This window comes from Bombus huntii, unplaced genomic scaffold (assembly GCF_024542735.1).
Source record: "Bombus huntii isolate Logan2020A unplaced genomic scaffold, iyBomHunt1.1 ctg00000067.1, whole genome shotgun sequence".
NCBI lineage: Eukaryota > Metazoa > Arthropoda > Insecta > Hymenoptera > Apidae > Bombus > Bombus huntii.
In genome coordinates, this window is record NW_026099326.1 from 328,925 (window position 1) to 348,828 (window position 19,904).

At 35.3% G+C, this 19,904-nt stretch overlaps 1 protein-coding gene and 2 long non-coding RNA genes across 5 annotated transcripts; 2 read left to right on the forward strand and 1 right to left on the reverse strand.

Annotated features, from left to right (window-relative positions):
• Positions 1-299: 299 nt before the first annotated feature.
• LOC126876223 (uncharacterized) lies at positions 300-2,106 on the reverse strand. Its single transcript, XR_007694011.1, has 2 exons — positions 1,877-2,106; positions 300-1,725 (listed from the first exon to the last, which is right to left on the reverse strand). It is a non-coding gene; the product is annotated as an uncharacterized LOC126876223 (long non-coding RNA).
• A 2,349-nt stretch (positions 2,107-4,455) lies between these two features.
• LOC126876196 (venom serine protease Bi-VSP-like) lies at positions 4,456-8,279 on the forward strand. 3 transcript variants are annotated; one of them, XM_050639063.1, is made up of 6 exons: positions 4,456-4,597; positions 6,015-6,212; positions 6,381-6,476; positions 6,548-6,736; positions 7,109-7,372; positions 7,757-7,807. In XM_050639063.1, the coding sequence occupies exons 1-5, from the start codon at positions 4,495-4,497 to the stop codon at positions 7,141-7,143; spliced, it is 621 nt and encodes a 206-aa protein (XP_050495020.1). In that variant the 5' UTR covers positions 4,456-4,494; the 3' UTR covers positions 7,144-7,372; positions 7,757-7,807. The 3 variants fall into 3 exon arrangements, with proteins under 3 accessions (XP_050495020.1, XP_050495018.1, XP_050495019.1); XM_050639061.1 differs by having other exon boundaries at positions 6,548-6,702; positions 7,031-7,372; XM_050639062.1 differs by lacking the exon at positions 7,109-7,372 and having other exon boundaries at positions 6,548-6,702; positions 7,757-8,279.
• A 12-nt stretch (positions 8,280-8,291) lies between these two features.
• Positions 8,292-10,269, forward strand: LOC126876232 (uncharacterized). Its single transcript, XR_007694019.1, has 6 exons — positions 8,292-8,501; positions 8,714-8,809; positions 8,886-9,164; positions 9,240-9,508; positions 9,592-9,688; positions 9,851-10,269. It is a non-coding gene; the product is annotated as an uncharacterized LOC126876232 (long non-coding RNA).
• Positions 10,270-19,904: the final 9,635 nt, after the last annotated feature.

The following is a 19,904-nucleotide window of genomic DNA, read 5'->3' on the forward strand; positions in this document are numbered from 1 at the left end:
TGTTGTAAGAATCTATATATTTGTCTATCTATATCTATATATATCGATCTATATATATTTGTCAGAATGTCATTTTATCAAAAAACCCATCCTCTGTAATCATAGTTTAACGAAGCATAATTAATAGAAGAGGTAGAGCGTTAAGTGGAGATGATTTAATCACAGTTAAGTAGATAAATCTCTATATTAGTCTCTTTAATTAAAATGTCCTACGTTTTATTTGCGTCATTTTTTTTCTTCATCCAATTTAAAATGTTTAAATAACAATAGCCTATACAATATAATTTTATGTAAAAAAATTGATTATACCATGTTTATTACAGATATTTAACATTTTTGTGTACATACAAAATTTAGATTATACCTCGCTTGAGAACAAAAATTCTATTTGTTTTCCTAACATGTACTAATAATTATTGATCAAACTAGAAAAAGCTGGAGGAGATTACTTAGGAAGATTACTTAGCATCTTATATTCCTGGCAAGAGAAAATGAAAAATTCGTTTCTTCTCTTTGCTTCCCTGTTCCTTCTTTCCTCCTTTTTCCCTTTTTACATCGCGTTGTTTTACATCGCAATTTACATTTATTTGTAAAGTTTGAATCTTCTCGATATTGAAGATGTTGAAGCTGCAAGTATGTATTTCATTTTAATCCATTCGAGACCGAGATTTAATTGTAAGACGATACCTAGGTGTCGGTACGATCTGAATGTTTAGTTAGAATGATTCTGTGTTTTACTCTCTCCAGGGTATCCTTTTCATACTTTGATTTTAAATCGATGACAATCTTAAATAGTATGCCTCATATTTTTAAAATATAAAATTATATACTATGTTATTCTATAATGTATTATGTACAGTCATATATATATATAATAATTCTATATTGAAAAAAATATGAAATTAACATGATATATACATTACTACATAAGTTATATATAAAATATGTATACTATACCCTTGCCTACTGACTGATATGAATTTCTTTCGGTCTCGAATGCGTTAAAAGAGAGCGCAAAGAAGGCGAAATTACTTATTGTAATTAGTAAAACGACCTGAGAGGCAGACAGATACAAGAAAGAAGGAATATTATATTAGCGGCATTATCATGTTTTTGCTCTCTTTAAGTCTTTCATCGAGACAGACAATCTACAGGTATTAATCGACCAATTTCTCCAAGCTGATAACTTCGAATTGATGTTTATATATAAGAAGTGTTATGTGTTAATCTGTCTAAATGTTTAAAAGGTGTTATAAATTAAATGTTGTTAAACGATACGTAATTGCCTTTTGATCGTAAATTTTACTATCAAGGGGTCTTTTATGTATGCGTAATCATTGTGAATTATAACAATTTATGTGATCGATATTAAAGGTGTTTAAAAGCATGTAGTTTTTTTCTATATTACTATTCTCCTATATTATTATCCTATATTATTATAGCATTCCTATATTATTATAATATCCAATTACATGTTGATACACAAGATATACAGATTATTATTTATAACGTTTTGGTTTTCTTAATTGAGTCATTCATTTAGTACAAATGATAAGAAATTAGTAATAATTCACAAAAAAAGGATATCGTAGTAGAAATATTATAAAAAAACATTTTCTGTTTTAGTGTAGAGTTACTCCTTCTTACAGACAGTGTCGTACAAATCTGTACGTCTCTGAGAAAATGTAGGTATCTGAGCCCTTACTTCCTCAACAACTTTTAGATCTGATAGAAAAAAGAAACATACGAAGTAATAAGTAATGCTTATTAATAAATTCAACAAATACAGAGGAAGATGGCTAAATCGATAAATTAACGAGACTAAAAATTAATTACATCATGGATCTCTCGCTTTTAATTTTAAGCTGTAAATTACCGATATCGGTGACTGCCATATTCTCTTGAGTTTCCAAATCGTAAAGAATCTTTCCCCAGGGATTGGTCAACTGTGTATGTCCCCATGCGACGTAACTTGCTTAAGGAACACGAGCCGGTGATATGCAGGCAACGTATAATTGATTATCATTCGCTCTGAAACGCTGAAGTAATGACCAGTGCAGTGGTCCAGTGGTCATATTGAATGCCGCTGGATATATCAGCATTTGGCAACCTAACCCAGAGAAGCAGGAAATATGAAGCCACCGAATACCAATTAACTTCGTAGTTGCACGGTTCACATTCCATCATTTCTGAATATGCGAGGACAGTCCTCTTATTGTGCTTTTAATTCTTTTATTTGTTTCATTTTCAGCAAATATACTGGTTTTTTAAATTAAGCTTCTTTTTATACAGAGTTACAGATTATATTAATTTTATATAGAATATATTTAAGAAAGATATTTAATTTTTTGCTAGTTAAGTATTGATCGATTAAGTTACTGTACCTTTGTTCCGATAAATGCGTGCCATTTCCTCGAATCTAATATCATAGCAAATGCCAATACCTATTTTGCAGCCCTTCACATCGAACGTCGTTAGGGAGTTACCAGGACTGAGTGAATCACTCTCTCGAAAAGTAATCTTATTAGGAATGTCGATGTCGAATAGATGTACCTAATAACATAAAAATGTGGTCGCTAATTCTATTGCTGCAACTTTTGTAATTTAATATCAAAGTTACCAACTCCTAAACTTTAATTATTTTTTATTTAATAACTGACAGCGTTTTTATCACTTTCTTTTATTAAAAAATCTTATCATTTAATAATGTTTAAAAAGGAGAAAAAATAAGTATAATAATATTTTAAGTATGTGAAAAATTTATACAACAACAAACACATTACAACAAAAATGGGCGTTTCCCGTATCATAACGTATTTTATAAACCGTAAATTATAGAATTGGTTATAGTATACGTATGTACATATGTATATTCCTAAATTATTCCTAGATAGAGTCACTTTCTTCACCCCAATATTTTCAAATTCAAAGCCATAAAGGAATATATTACTTACCTTTCGGTGTTTTGCTATCAAAGTTCCATCGGGACCCCAAATAGTACAGGTATTGTACAATTTAGCGCCCTCTATTTCAGGCATCGTACCACCAACTACATAGATGTTGTTTTCTTTAGCTGCGTTCGATGAAGCAACGCTCGTTTCACCATCAGGAATACTCTCGGCGTATTTTGGAAAGTACTCTGCATTGCAATATTTCAATTAATGAAGAATAACTGTCTTTTGTTCCAACCATAAATTAAATTGAAATGTTTGTCAGTTTTTTATTTTTTAAATTATTAAAATAACTAAGTTTTATATTTCGACTTAATTAAATATGCAATTACTTAGCTAATAGTATATATAATAAATTGTTTCTACAGGTTCAAAATGAAAAATGAATATTTAGAAATATTTAATTACGACAATGCTATTTGTGTTAGCATCAGTGGCTTGTTACTCAACGACTTTGCTAGTACTTTTTGAAACATAAAGTTAGTTTTCAATTAACACTTATACTAGAGGCGGAATTATAAATGCAAAATAATTGATAATACTAATTTATAAGTACCTAATTATTAGTATCTTAAAAAATATATTTATACAAAAATCACGATAATCATGAAAATGGGGAAATCCTATATTCTCGAATCAATTCACAATTTATTTTGTATATTAATTAGATTCCGCGCTCATCAGTACGTACTCACTGGCGACATCGAGAAAATGTATCGGCAATTCCTCGTACGACCAGAGGATCGGAAATATCAAAGGATATTATGGCGCAGCGCGAGTGGAGAAACAGAAACATATGAGCTTAACACCGTAATACTCTTATCATAGAAATAGAAGCAGTCCTCAATTCCCGCCCGCTAACTCCTATCTCCACCGATCCAAATGATCTCCTAGCCCTCACTCCCGGACATTTCCTCATTGGCGATTCATTAATGTGCTTACGTGATCGAGATTTCAGAGACATTCCATCGAACCGACTCTCCAAATGGCAGCATATCCAACAGCTTAAACAACATTTTTGGAACCGCTGGCATAAGGAGTATTTGAACGAGCTAACCAACCGCAATAAATGGAGCAAGGGTGGACACAGCATCCAAAAGGGCACAATCGTCATCCTCAGAGAGGACAACGTTCCCTCCATGCATTGGCCTCTGGGCCGAGTTATCAAGATTCATCCAGGCGCCGATGGTGTCATCCGGACAGCTACAGTTCAGACGGCAAAGAGCATTTTGGATCGGGGCGTCAAAAGGCTTGTCCCACTGCCAATTCAACCCGATCTCGAGAAACCCGAACAACTAGCCACCGAGACGAAATAAGATGGAAACTTCAACCACACCTCGCTAGTTTGATCGGTACCCTCTCAACGGGGGGAGAATGTTACGCCATGCGGCTTACAATAGGTCATATTCTTAACTATCGATCGCGGCACTATAATGTCGCAGACGGATCGTCGCGTCTGCCCGGCAAACAAACATGGTTCATTAAGCAGGGCGACTTCCAGAAACGTCGACTCGTGGCCCGTATTTTACCTCGCAGTAAAAGAATGTGGCGTGATCCGAACGTAGTGGGGGTCGCCTTCCAGAAAAAACGAAAAAAATCGAAAGGCGTTCAGAACTTTTCGAGAAGTCGAACCGTCAACACATGTGGTATGTCGCGCATTACTTATCAACCAAAACGCAGTTACATTTTTTTTGTTCCATTTATATCTTTCTAGTTAATAAGTTGTTGAAATAAACATTAATTTATTTGTGTTAATTCTGTGGAATTTCATTGAACTACCCTTATTATCATAATCGAAATAAGGGGATCGATCAGTTCGTGGCGTCGATTATTTAATCGTAATGGGAACTTACAACTCTCGTTGACGTGCTATCTCGCGATCGCGTCTCTCCGCGAACGGTCGAAACAAAATGATTCACTAAAAACTGTCCTGAATTCCTAAGAATTTATTTACCGAAAAACTGACAAAGTGTTTATTTAAAAAATGAGGTTGAAGGTAGTCCTTTTCTTTCATTTCATTCATTTTCATTTTCTTTCTTAAGTATGGCTAACACAATATCTAATCAATTAAAATTTTATATTTTCACGTGAAAAGTTTCTTTAGATAATTATTATCAACATGATGACTCACTCTTACGGATTAATACGTGTCTGTAGGGCAATCCGGTGGACTTGATCGGCTTTTTACTTCGAAAGTTGAGTAATCGGTGTCGCTTTCTTACGCATCTTTGAACTGTATAAATGTTTTAAAATTGTTTGATCCAGAATGTACCACACCGGACAATCAAGAAGGCAGGTGCCTTGACTACAGAAAATGTAAACCTCTGCAAGAAATATGGCAGATACAGTACCGTACAACCACCGATTTTTATAGACGATCAGTGTGCAGATACCAGGGCAATGTTACGATCGTTTGCTGTCCGAACGATCCAAACAAAGAGAAGAGAGAAATTTTAATAAAAACTGTGTATAAGTATAAGGCTTTGCGACCACCATACTGTGGTTTTAGCAACGTCTCTCATACCAGGGTGGTCGATGGTAAACCAGCTGAACTTGGTACGTTTTATGTCTTTCTTTCCGATTAATAATAAGCCATTTACTGCAAAGAATGAACTTTAAAGGCATTAAACAGCACATCAATGTACATTTCAATTAGACTAAATAATAATGCTATGATTTTATCGGTAGTAACTTTACTTATTAACTTGAATTATTTCTTTCTTTTACTTCATGTTAGGAAGAGTATCTTTTTGCTTGAAATAAAAAATTGATATAGGAGTAATAATATGGATAGAGATCAAAAACTGTTAGGGCAGAAATTACACGTTTGAACTTTATAGTTCAGTATAGTTCAAATAGAAATTATATAGAATTATTTAATAATTTGTATTCCACTGGAATAAAAATTTAATTTCTGTCTTTATCAAATCTCTATTTCAGAGTATTTGTACGTATGTACTTATCGTCTGCTGTATGATCGAATATCGAATAGGTAATAATCGTTGTTACCTGTTATGTGAGAAAAAATTATGTATATTCACAACTATGACTATTGCATTTTAGGCGCTTGGCCATGGATCGCTGCATTAGGTTTTCGTAATCCCCGAAACCCAGACAAACCACTATGGAAGTGCGGAGGTTCCCTGATATCGGCTAGGCATGTTTTGACCGCAGCACATTGTGCACATATGGATGGAATAGAAAACATACACAATCATAATATTGTCATTCTTAGATTGGTGGAGGAGGTGCCATTTTCGAGTAAGTCCTCAAATATATATATATATATATGCTATTGAGTATTACTGAAGTATCATATCCTGAAATTTCTTACTGTACACATATATTGTGTCATAAAGCGTGTATAATTCTTTCTCATACTTTTGGTCATTCGTTTCCTGCATTTTCATTTATTTTTTTATTTTTCAGGGTACGTATATCCCATTTGTACGAAAGAGCCCCTACGAAAGAGCAACTTCGTCGGCTATAACCCCCTTGTTGCTGGATGGGGAGCATTAAGATATAGTAAGTGATATCAATTTTATAATAAAATTAAATAGTTCCAGTCTTAAATATCTTTCTTATTTTCTTCGTAGGACGACCACGACGTAATGCATTAATGGAAGTACAAATGCCAGTGATTAAGAACGCCGAATGCAAAATAGCTTATTCCAAATTTCCCAATGCACCTGATATCACTGATGGTATAATATGCGCCGAACATGCTCAGGGTGGAGAGGATTCTTGTACGGTAATTAAGTTACAGAGTTACTACAAACTATACGGTATCTGAAGACACGTCGATTCGAATTAACATCAAATCGACGTCTTAAACATTAAAAATAATAGATAAACACAATTTAATAGTTTTGCCCACTTCTCACACCTCGTTATGGTATTTAATCTAATTTCCTTCTAATCTTAGTTTTGCTCAAAATACATATAACATGTACGTTATAAATTGGAGTATTTCAATACACAAATCAATAGAAGATTATTACTGTATATAAGTATAATTTCAATACAATTCGATCGATATATTTCAGTATCTTTGATTAAAAATTTAACGATCCTTTCAGGCTGACCGCGGCGGACCACTGCTGATACAACATGAATTAACCTCGTATTTAATAGGTATTGTGTCTTATGCTTATAAGTGCGGCACAGCTGGGTATCCCAGCGTTTACACTAGGGTCACATCGTACCTTGACTTCATTCTCCAAGCGATGCAATAATATGATATTACTGTTCCATAAATATCATTGTGTAAAAAACGTAAAGTTGGATTTTCTTATTGTGGAGATAAGAAACAGCTCAAATTTACATTGTTTTGTACGTTACAAATTATAGGCTTAAAATGTACGAAATGTAACTTTGAAACGACACTAATTTTTTACGCACGATAAACCTCCACGACTTAGGTATGTAAAGATGATAAACGTGTATTAATTCTATTAATTTGGTAATAATAAACCAACTTTCTGAGAAGTTCTGTAAATTTCGTTTCTGTTGTATCAAGAGAATAATGGAATATTCCACTTAGATCGTATACTTCTTGTACGTACGTACAAAATTTTCCGGCTAATCTAAAACACTTCATAAGATAGAGAGCTTCTGGAAATTCGGACACAGAGAGTGCATAAAATACAAGATAAGTCTCGTGTCTTTCAAAATTATTTTTTATTCGCTAAAAACGTCCTGTGAAACTTCACTTATTTTTTATCACTTTCCAATTCAATACACAGTTTCTGCATTTTTGACTATATGTAAGAGAAATTTCCATTCAGCCAAAGGTGTACTTACAGATTATAGATTCTTATACGACTCTCAGTAAAAATTTATCCGCACTCCAGATAGTTACAACTTCTGTCGACCGTATTGATCCATCTGCACTCTTCGTATGACGTCAATATTTGTTCAGTGCTGCTGCGCAGGTTTCTTTGTGTTACGTCAATTCGTTTGTGACCGTTGCGCGAGTAATGGCGCTTTGCAATGGTGATTTGCAGGAAAACAGTGCAGGATGCTGTGATTCGTTTCTTGTGGTCGGAGGTTATGTTTGATGCCTATATTTATCAAAGATTTAATGCACATTATGGAGAAAGTGTTTTGTCACGAAGTGTGTTTGAATGGGCACAAAAGTTCAAAGAAGATCGCACGAGTGTTATGAAAAAACAGCTGGACGCCCGTCCACATCCACGATGACAACATTGAACGTGCTCATGAACTTATGCTCTATGGAATAGACGAGTGACACTGGATAATGTGGCAAATCATTTGCAAATCAGCCACGGCTCTGCTTATGCAATAGTGCACGACAGATTTGGATTTTAAAAAGTTTGTGCGAGATGGATGCCGAAAAAGCTGATGAAAAGGTGAAGACGACGATGCATTCGTGGTTCGCAGCTCAGCCCAAAACATTTTTTAATGAGAAAATACAAAGGTCCTTCGGCAAATGGACAAAGTGTATACAGAAATCGAGTGATTATGTCAAAAAATGATGTATGTCTTTTTTGACAATTGCTTAAAATAAATTCTACACCGACAGAGCGGGTAACTTTTTACTCACCCTCGTAAGACACTTAAATTTCCAATCTATTATGATGAATAAAAGAGCTTATACTATTAAATCTAATTGTATTTTGTTGCATGAGAGTACACGTGTATGTGATGTACATTACCTTTATATCCCCTTGAACGCTTCAATATTGCGCATATATACTATATTTTGTACAGCTTCTATAAAATTTCGTATGTTTGTTTAGGCTGTTAATCTAGAGGCTGGAGTACAAAGAAGTGGCACAATGATGTGGGCTGATGACATTTATAATTATCAAGGAATCACCCCTACATTCGCTCAGGTATATATCGTTGACTATAACGTATTTAACATATATGATTGTTAGAATATTAATAATTAATTTTTAATTCTATCAGAATTTTAATGAAACTGTCCCTTGGGAAGGAAGAACTGATACCTTGATATCACGGTTTGTACATCCTATATATACGACAAATTTTAGAACATTATATAACGAAGAACCAGATCGTCGTGGCCATGTGATGTGAATAAAAGGACTTGAATTTGATGATATTTTTATAATGTTAGATAACATAACTAAGTATCTTCACAGTAAGATAGGATGACATGGTTTACATGATCTTAATGTTGTTCACTCGAGTGATGATATTATAAGGAAAAGCGTAATATCACAGGTAGGATGATTCATAATTTAGAACTACTAACTCATGTATGTATTAAAAATTAAAGAAATATATTAAATTTTATAGGATATTTATGTTTAGTAACCAGTAATTCAGAGATTGGTATTCATGGTTACTATAACGAGGCTGTAGAAACGCACCCTTTCTTCTTTGCAAATGGCCCTGTATTTATGTCTAAGCCGAAACTGGAACCTCTGAATAATTTAGATTTATTCTTGTTATTTTCTAAAATACTTATCTACAGTATACCATAAGGAATGATACCGTATCGCACCTAATCAAGTGCCTTAAGAAACATCAACAGGATATCACAGTAATCCCTTATCGACTGATATGTAAGTAAAAGTTATCTGTCATTGTTATACACAATTATGTGTTAGTGTTATACACAGTTATTTATCATTTTCTATTAATTCAGTTGTAGCCACTACAATATCTATGACACTGGTAGTAATTATAAGAACAATAATGATGTTCTATAAGAGGAAATGATGATTAGGAACAAAAACTTACAGGTAAGTCAAAGTATATGTTATTTGCCATTTGAAAAGAAAGTTACTAACTTGGAATTTTTTGATAAATAATAATTGTGCAAAATATATTGGATTTCAAATTTGTCAAAAATTGAAATTTAAGAAGCATTGTAATAATATAACATTAATATTTTGATTTTTCAGGAGATATCATGCGGTGGATGGATAATATGTAAAAAATATTAAGCAGTATATGAATTTTCATATTGCGTAGAGATAACAAAATGAATTTTAAAAAATGTCGACACGGTAATAAGAAATAGCATCGTGACAAAGAATATATAAAGACAGTTTCATTTTTTATAAATAAAAATTTGTTGTTCCAAATTTTGAAATACAGTGAAACGTTTAATTAGTATCTTAATATCTTTAAATAATTATTATTTTAGAATCAATTGTAATTGTATCATACGTACTTTTGAATTCGTGCAAGAACATATGTAATTTTGAAGTAGTTATTATTAGGAAACTGTTAGACGCGAACAGTATGCGAAAAGTTAGTATGCAGTGTAATAATTATCAATCAAAACACAAGAATTAAATTCTTGAGGAAAAAATTTCCGGAATTTCTTATTTACATGATTATAAAGAAATCCATAATAAAAAGGAGCTGCTTTCTAATACTTCTCTTCCTTGTAATGCCTACGTTAACAATAACGAGGTTCGACTTTTTGTTTTTAGAGGGATACTGGAAAATTTGAAAGTACAGTACCATTGGGAAGAAAATCACGATATTGAAAACGATATTTGCAAGTAAATTTCCAAAAAATCTGTTTTCAAATTTTCGCTTTCTATTTCACATTAAAAGAAAGGGAGGGCTGCCTTCTTTTTCTGCAAGACAAAACAAACATTCTGAATCTCGTATCAATGAATGATGTCAATAAGTTATTTTTCTTTTCAGATTGAACAATATTCCAGATTTATTCATAATTTCATACTACGCGAAGAATAGACTTTCATAGGTATATAAAGGAAATATTAAGTATAGGAAAACTCTTTTTCGTTGTAGGTGACATATGCTTCACGGTTGAACACATGTATTTTTGAACACATATAAATGAAAAAGTACTCTTATGGAGAAAAAGAATTGATACCTTCGATTGACATTAGATAATGTATATAAACTTATGAACAATCACTATCAGTTTGTATTTTAGGTGCACACGCAGATTTGTTGGAGTTCTTATAAAATGTACTTCCTGTACGAACGTTTTATTCTTCCAAATTTTACGATACTATGTCTCATATGATAACTATATGGATTAAACGTAATATAAATGATCCGAAAATAGACTCGAACGACATTAATTGTCTTTCTATTTATACCAATATCGAAAATACAAGTAAAGCTGGAACAATAGTATGCAAGAATGGACTATTTATTATTTTAAACCAAATCATAGCATATTCAGAATGCACAGTATTATCATGAAATGTAAATGAATCAGTTGTAAACGAACGATTTTACTGTAAAATCGTTGCCGCCTTTTTTTCATCTGAAATATAGCAGCAATGAGTACATTCTTTTAATATATAATAAAACGAGATATCTTTATAAAGTTACATATGTCATCACTGGTAACTGTTATCTCGTATGACACCAAATATACCGTTAGTATGGAATGATATTTTTATGAAGATATACTTTAATGATAGATTTTATGAATGAAACGTTATATAAGAAAAATTATCTCTTGTTATTCTATGAAGTGTAGTAGCTAATGAAGATTAATTTTACGAAGTATTAGAGCAAAAGAGAATTAAAAAATTAAAAAGATCTAAATAAGATTGTTCGTGTGGCTTAATTATCTCAATTCTGGTACACCACTTGTTACATTCTAACTAATTAGCGCTAAACAATAACTTGCAAATATTAAAGATATTAACACCTAAAGGTTTTCAGGAAATTTTATAATATTTGATTATTGTATATCTAGTCATTGATTGATAAAATTTCATGTATAAGCATAGATCGAGGTTGACGTCATACGCAGATTGCATATCATTGACAGGTATCGTTTTAATTTATTTTATGGCTAGAATCGTTTGAATATTATACGAATAATTATTTCCATTCGAACGATTAATAAATCACGTACCTATAAAAGATATATTACGAAAAAGAGGTGACGAAACAAAAAAATATTGGAAATTCCGTTGTCATTAGATCAATTATTTTTGCAATGATTTTTATTTCCATGTAATTACATATGAAATGGCTAATTCATTAACATCTCCTCGAATCGAATATAATTCGTTACACTTCACAACGATTCAAATAATGGACGGGAAATATATAATAACTTTCCTGTCCTTGCGTTAAAACAGTACTGTACAAATCAGATGATACAACCTAACCCCAACCTAACCCCAAAAAACCCAATTACATCCACATTGCATGACAGCACACTTGCAATGGATTTTTGTGATTTCAATGTCACAGACAATGACACAACTAATCAGAACACGTTCGAGGCTATAGACATTGAAATTACCGCGTGTTTAATACGTTTAAAGCATAAATCTAAATTTCACGCGATTATTTCTTTGTACATTGTGAAACTCTTAAATTATCTTAATCGAATAAATAATCCTAATGTAATAAAACATCTTGAAATAGACCTAGATATCTGAAACAGAAACTCGAAGGATAAGAAATCCTAAAAGGTACTAATCCTAAAATAACAAACTCCTAAATAATAAACAAGTGATAAAACCTGTTATAAATAATAAACCTTACCTGGAATAATCAAATCCTAACTAATCGAAAATAAAATAAGGCAAGCAATTCTTAATCTTTCAAGTAATTTTTCCGAAAACACAGAAAGATAGAGAAATTAAAAAGACGCAGCACAAATTGCAGCACAATGAAAGTTTCGGAGCGATGAATACGATCGTATTAAACTAAATAATTTTCAAAAGTGAAATTACACTGAAACGTATATCGATGATATTTGTCATTTCTACGATCTGTTTCGCTTGATCGTGCTTCTTTTCTGATGTAAATTCAATTTATAATACGAACTAAGTTTCCTTTATTATTATTAGTCCTGCGTCTTTTTAATTCGTCACTTCTTTTATTTCAGAACAATGACGGGCTCCAAGATGCTGTTCGGATGTTTGGCGTTAATTGCTTTTCTGCATCCATTAGTTCACGTTTGTACTTCGAGTAGTACAGCTCAAGGTTTGTACTTCGAGTTGTCTTTTTCCATGCACTTCAAATTCCAATACGATCTGGTCACGTGGCCTTCGTACAATTTCGAAATTTTACCTGTTTGGTAATCGTCAATGAAAAAAGAAGTTATGCGTGACCTCAACACATTGAAACAATTTTTATGATTTTTTATTTGCCGGTTGGTCAGCAAGTTAATGGAAAAATTTCACTTAACTATTCGCGTTAATCTCTTCGGTTTAACTTTTGGGAAATGCTTCGTTAGCTTCGGGAATATTCCAACGATTCGTTTTACGTACAAAATAAGCATGATAAATATTACATCACGGTAATGTAATATCGGAATATATTAAAGGTGTAATTTTGTTCGATTAATTATAATTTATTAATAATGGATTGAAAATACAGATATTAGTTAGACAGAGAAACGATGTTTGATTAACAGGAAAACTAAATGCAACGCTCGTATTTACAACAAATAACTTGACAACTATTTGGTAACTCTCTCTCTCTCTTTCTCTCTCTCTCTCTCACTAGCAACTCTAACACTCGACAACACTCGCAACTCAATTCTAACGACTCTATGCTTCGACGTCTCGATCAACTCTGATTCTCGCAACACGCACACTTTTCGATTCGCTTTGGATAGCGAAACCGTCCTTCTTCTAACGTTGTCTATTGTTTCCCTCATACCTATGTAAGAACTACCAACTACGTGCCTTTAGTCACGTAGGCACTCTTAAATGTAAACGAACCACAGAAACACGACGTACACGGTTTTTCTATTTTCAGCCGATCTCCAATCAAAGCTATTCTACGATATTACAATCGGCCTTTCCTGACAATCACATCTGCCCTCAGATGTGCTCATCATCGCCGCTCGCACTTACATCACTATCGTCAGCATTCCACCATTTCATGTGATCGGCTGCCGTGGAAGTTGTACGTGGCCCTTCGTGCTCCCCCTCTCGCTGCACTATGCATCGGTCATTTCGCAGGACTTTTATCACCCGATACGGTCCAAGAAACTTCGGATGCAGCTTTAGCCCGGGACCCCTCTGCATCCTCTCGATTGCCACTAGATCTCCCGTCCTGTATGCTGTCGCCTTCTTGCGTCTCCTGTTATACGCCCGCTTGTTTCGGATTTGGATCTCCTCAATCCGTCTCTTTGCGTCCGCACGCAGCTGATCTCGTTCCTCTTGGAACACCGCGGCCTGTTCGTCCTCGATGCTACTGCTCCTCTTTCGCTCTTCCTCTATCTTCCTCTCCGTTGTTTGTTTACCCATTTCACTCTTGTCAGGGGCTTTGATCGTCGTGGCAGCATCGTGACATTTTCGTAGGCTCGGTTCGTACATGGAAGACGTTAACAACTTACCATCTACCGAGACTATGATCTCTTCTTTTTCGAAGGTCTTCACGTTCATCGTGTCCTCGACAATCCCATCGTCGTCCTCGTCATCCACATCCTCTGTATATCGATATTATTGGAGGGATTCCGCACGTGCGACTTCCCTTGTCTTTTCGTTCGCCTTGCATTCACTCTCTTCGAGTCTATCCGAAAACTTGAAACAACCCTCGCACCCGCAACGCTATCCTTCTCAGTAAATTCGCAAATATCATCAACAACATCCTTAGCCAGATTCTTCCTCCTCGTGATGTTCGCTAAGTCCTCCTGCTGGCCGCAAGAATCCGACGAGGACACCATCTCGTGGTCCACTTTACCAATCACCACGTGTCTTGCCACTATTCTCCGTTCCTCCGACACTTGCTGCACAGCTGCCCGATACTTCTTCAAAACTTCTGCTAACTCTTCTTTATTTTCTTCCAATTGCGACAGTAGCTCAGTTCGTTCGCGACTAGCTACATTAACACGATCTTCTGCTTCGGAACGTTGCCGCAGTACTTCCTGCAACGAAGCCTGCGTCTCATTCGGTTCTTGCTCCAGTGCCTGTTTCGCTTTAACTGCAACTGCTCTAGCGCATTCTGCATCTTCTAACTGGTTCTTCAGCTGTCGTAAAGCTGCTTTACCCGTCGAGTCACCTTTCGATCTCTCCAGCATCGTTTGAGCGTCTCTTAGCAATGCTTTGGTTCTCTTCAAATCTCTTTTTAGCCTATGTTGCATGTCCTTAACGTGTGACAAATCTATCTCACTCGCCTGTGTCTCTACATCTATCTTGAGGACTTCCGGACACTCATCGGGATTTTCGTCCTTTATTCTACTAATAAAAGATTCTCCCCCTTTTATACTTATTTCAACAGTGTCCAAAAAGTCTGCGCCAATAATAAGCGAATGTTGCATCACTGTGTCTGGAACTACGTGTATGGTTATACAGTACGACTCATTGTCTATAATAATGTTCGTGGAAAATTTCCCGAGCGTAAAATTCCTTCCGGAACCGACACCGCCAAATCCAACGATTTCCCGACTTAATCTGGGCGCTCCGATTTTCACATGCTGATCTGCTCGCATTAGAGTCAGCTCACTACCGGTGTCTATCAACGCGCTCAATTTGAAATTTTCCATCTTAACATCCTTACCACGCCTTGTTTGTAACGACCGAAACACGCTGTAAACTTTTTTTGAGGGCTCACCCAAATTGTCGCAACTTGATGCGATGTGTCCGTACTCCCTACATTTGAAGCAATTGTAGCATCGCGTCTTCCTCGCATCTCCAGATCGACCGGGTTCCTTGTTCCTCTCGGTTTCGGACAGCTTCGCCACCGGCTTTACCCTGTTACTCTTCGGCTCCTCAAATTTCGTCCTCATCTCCATATCTCTTTTTATCGCTTCGTAGCGCCTGAAACGCTCTTTTAATTGCTCGATATTCCTGGCTCCGTATAGCACAGTCTTGTTCGCGACCTCGTCGGGAATGCCTTGAATAATGTAGTCTATCAAGGATTGCGTATCAACCCTTCCTTGTTTTGCAATCCCGCACATGTGATACATATATTGTTGCAGACTCTCATCTGCTTTCTTCTTTCTATGGGATAACTCGCCATGTATCTGTTGGTCGCTTACTACATTTTCAAACTCATTCCTCAACGCCTTTTTTAGCTTTGCCCAGGACTTCGCGCATCGTTTTTGTCGTACGAAGGCCTGAGCGGAGCCTGCGAGTAATTTCTTAGCATAGGCCACCATGTGGGCGTCTGACCAACCCCACACTTCTGCCATTTCCTCGAAGTCTTCCACCCACTGATTTACCCTCAGCAGATCATCCCCGCTGAATTTCTCTAATGAGTCTTCCACGTCTTTAAGACTCAACATCGAACCGACGCATACCTTCTGCTGCTACTCATCGCGGTCCTGATACACCGCTCGCGTGCCTCTCCTGTATTCTCGCGCGCCTTGTTTATCGTCCTCGCCTTCACTTTCGTCGGAGCTCTCTTCTTCCGACGATACATCGTCTCCTTCTAGGGCCGCCTGTAGCCGCGCGCGTAGTTCGGATTTTCTTCCCGTTACCTTCAACCCCAAGCTAACGAGACGCGCTCTCAGCTCTTTCGTCCTCAGCTTCTCGAGGTCTTCCTCTCCCTCTTGACTGCGTTCGGCTCTCTGCTTGCTTCTTAGATCTCGCTGGTTTGTTGGTTCTTCGCCACGCTTCGAATCCTTAGGAGTAGATCGACCAGGTTTGCACGCTCTGTTCAACCTGGCAACCAGCACTGATCTCGCACCGGATATAGGCAGATTCATCTGTGCGAGCTTACTCCTCAGCTCCTCCAGCGTCAAATCCTCTTCACCCGACAATCGTTCGTCTTCAACGTTTGCCATTTTATTCTATTCTTTTCTACTCCCGCAGAAATAGCTCCGTTAAATCGTATCGTTTCTCTGTCTTATTCAATCCCGGACGAGCCCCCACTTGTAATATCGGAATATATTAATAATGGATTGAAAATACAGATATTAGTTAGACAGAGAAACGATGTTTGATTAACAGGAAAACTAAATGCAACGCTCGTATTTACAACAAATAACTTGACAACTATTTGGTAACTCTCTCTCTCTCTCTCTCTCTCTCTCTCTCACTAGCAACTCTAACACTCGACAACACTCGCAACTCAATTCTAACGACTCTATGCTTCGACGTCTCGATCAACTCTGATTCTCGCAACACGCACACTTTTCGATTCGCCTTGGATAGCGAAACCGTCCTTCTTCTAACGCGTTTTTAATACGCGATGGCGCTATCACTTTCTAAAAGCGTCGTCTTTACATTTCCGATGGCCACGGGCACATCCGACTGCCAGATATACAATGTGTTATAAGAGTATCATTACCATACTTTTCATGAAAAGAGCAATTTTTCTTGATAACTATACTCTGTAACATAGATTGAAGTCGCTGATTTGATCCCTCTGATATCGTTGTCTTATGAGAGTCTCGCCTGGTCTTGATTGGTTCTGTTGACTCTTATCGTTGTGAAAAATCGATTCGTTGTGTACCTTTTTTGTATAGAGAATTATTTTGTGGTAGAATATAATGTTGTAATATTTGTGGTCTTTACTTTACTAATTTTGTCACTGAGCCGCTCTTTGGTTCGTTGAGCGATTCATATTCCGCATATATTCCGTACTTGCTTCGCTTGGTACTTTTATAATTTTCGCAGTTACAATAAAAAATTTAATTCTTAACAGATTAAAGATTTAACCTCTTGCTTTATAGTGTACAATAATTTTTTTTTTTTTTTTTTTTTTTTTTTATAGGTTATGTGATCCATAGTTTGAGTAAGTAGTACATATATATATATATTTACGTGACAAGCTTTCATTTCAATCTATATTTAAGATTAATATTTTATCAGTTTCTGTTCGTAACAACATCGAAGTAGTCAACAAGTTTGAAGAGTATAATTAAGGAAGTTATGAAGCAAGAGGTTAAGAACAAATTCTGAAAGAGGTTATGTACAACTCAGTAGTACTGCTTTACATTACTTTGCGAATTACTTTTCAAGCATAAAAATAGTTTAACAGCCATTTATAGTTACTTCCTTACCATTACATTCATTAAATTCGTTTGATTTTGTAAACAAAATAACCACGCTGACCAGTCTCTTATTTAAAATAGAATTATTTTGTCATATATCCAACAGTTTACTTTCTCTTCGTAAATATTATTAATAATTTTATCAATTTCGTATACTTCCATACTTCGTATAAGTGACAATGAATCAGAAGAGTTTCATGGCAATATTGAACAACATACAGTCAACTACAACACCATTAGATACATCCACCATACAGTCAATTACAACACCATTAGATAACAGCAATACAATAGATTATAATTTTCTACGTGTCATTGATTCATCATCATCATTTTCCATTTTTTTAGCATATGTAAAAACCATCCAATTTAAAGTGTTTAAATAACAATAGCCTATACAATATAATTTTATGTAAAAGAATTGATTATACCGTGCTTTAAAACCGTGCTTTAAAATCGATATACGCTGAAACAATACATCCCTCTGCGCTTCCAATTTGTTTTCGCACGAAGAATCAGTCCACTCATTCAAGGACTACGAAAGTTCTACTGGGATGAATGAAAACTTTTGTCTGACCCGGTGTGTATACACAAGATGCGCGAATCTCGAGTACAGCTTGCATTAATTAAAGTAATTGGTTGGTTTGGCTCTATATATATTCTTACTCTATATATACTTATATGTACTCTATATATATTCTCTATCTTATATATACCATAAAATATTTCGTGAAATCGCGTATTCGTGTCTAATGTCAGGGATTCTCTTTCCATAAGTCTGCGTTTTCTATATTATCTTTCTTCCTTATCAGTAGGCATTCTCACAATTTGTGATTAATACTGCTCGTACAGGAATGTTAGGTTTTTGACGTTGTAAAATTTCACGTGAAATAATAATGCCTATATATTGACTAATTTATCAATTAATTAAATCCGTGTATATCAAGTTTTCTATAATTTAGTACTTTCGTGTAACTACAGAAATTTGATGCAATATAAAACTTGATTAAAACAGCGATTCATTGGGAAACGAGAATAATGATGCAAATATCTTTGTATAGTTTTTATATAGGATTTCGATCGCATAATTAATCAGTATCTACTTACCAATCTTTAACTGAAGAATGTGAAGAAGGGCTGGCGGTATATAGACCGCAATTACGATCGTTTTCATGTAAATTGCCAAGCTGCTGTACATGTTTGTTATTCGTAAAAAGTTGCTATGACAAGCGGAAAGAAATAGACAATCCAGAAGTATCTGCAATAGAAATCAGAATACACTCGTTTTCGCATGGTTGGATCAATTTCGCGTGGGACTAACCTGATTGAACCTAACGCGGGATAATTGTGTTAGGGAAGTGATACATTTACACTGTACATGAGAGTGTGTGTGTAAGGGCCAGAGGGCGTCAAGGTCTTAGTGGAGACAAAAGACTGTTGCCAGATGTTAGAAGAATCTAGGATAGTCGGTTGGCGACAAGCGTGCGTGCAAGACGTTCTTCAGAGTGTAATATAGATGTATAACTGTTGCGTGGGAAATATAGTCAATTATTTGTATTCCCAAATCCTCGAATTTCCTTAACATGGTAGCAGAGCGTGGTTACTAGTTTTGCAAGATATTTAGTGCGTGGTTACGATCTTGCGAGTGAGTTTTCAGTAAAGAAAAAAAAACTTTCAGAGGAACAAAATATACTTCGAGCACGTAGGAACGCTTGAGTAAGAAAAGAAAAAAAAAGAAGAATCAATTAAAATGGAGAGATCGGAAATCATGATACCTATATTCGATGGTGAGGATTATGGAATGTGGAAGCAAAGAATCACGATGTTTCTCAAATATAAGGAATGCGAGGTTGTTACAACTAGAATGAAGAACGAAAGAGACGATGAAGACTGGGACAAAAAGGATTTGAAGGCGATAAATATAATTTATAGTGCAATATCGAACAGACAATTGGAGTATGTTAGGGAAGGAAAAACGGCGTATGATATAATAAAAAGGTTCGATGAAATGTACTTGAAAGAGTCGACGGCACTGCAGATCGTATGCA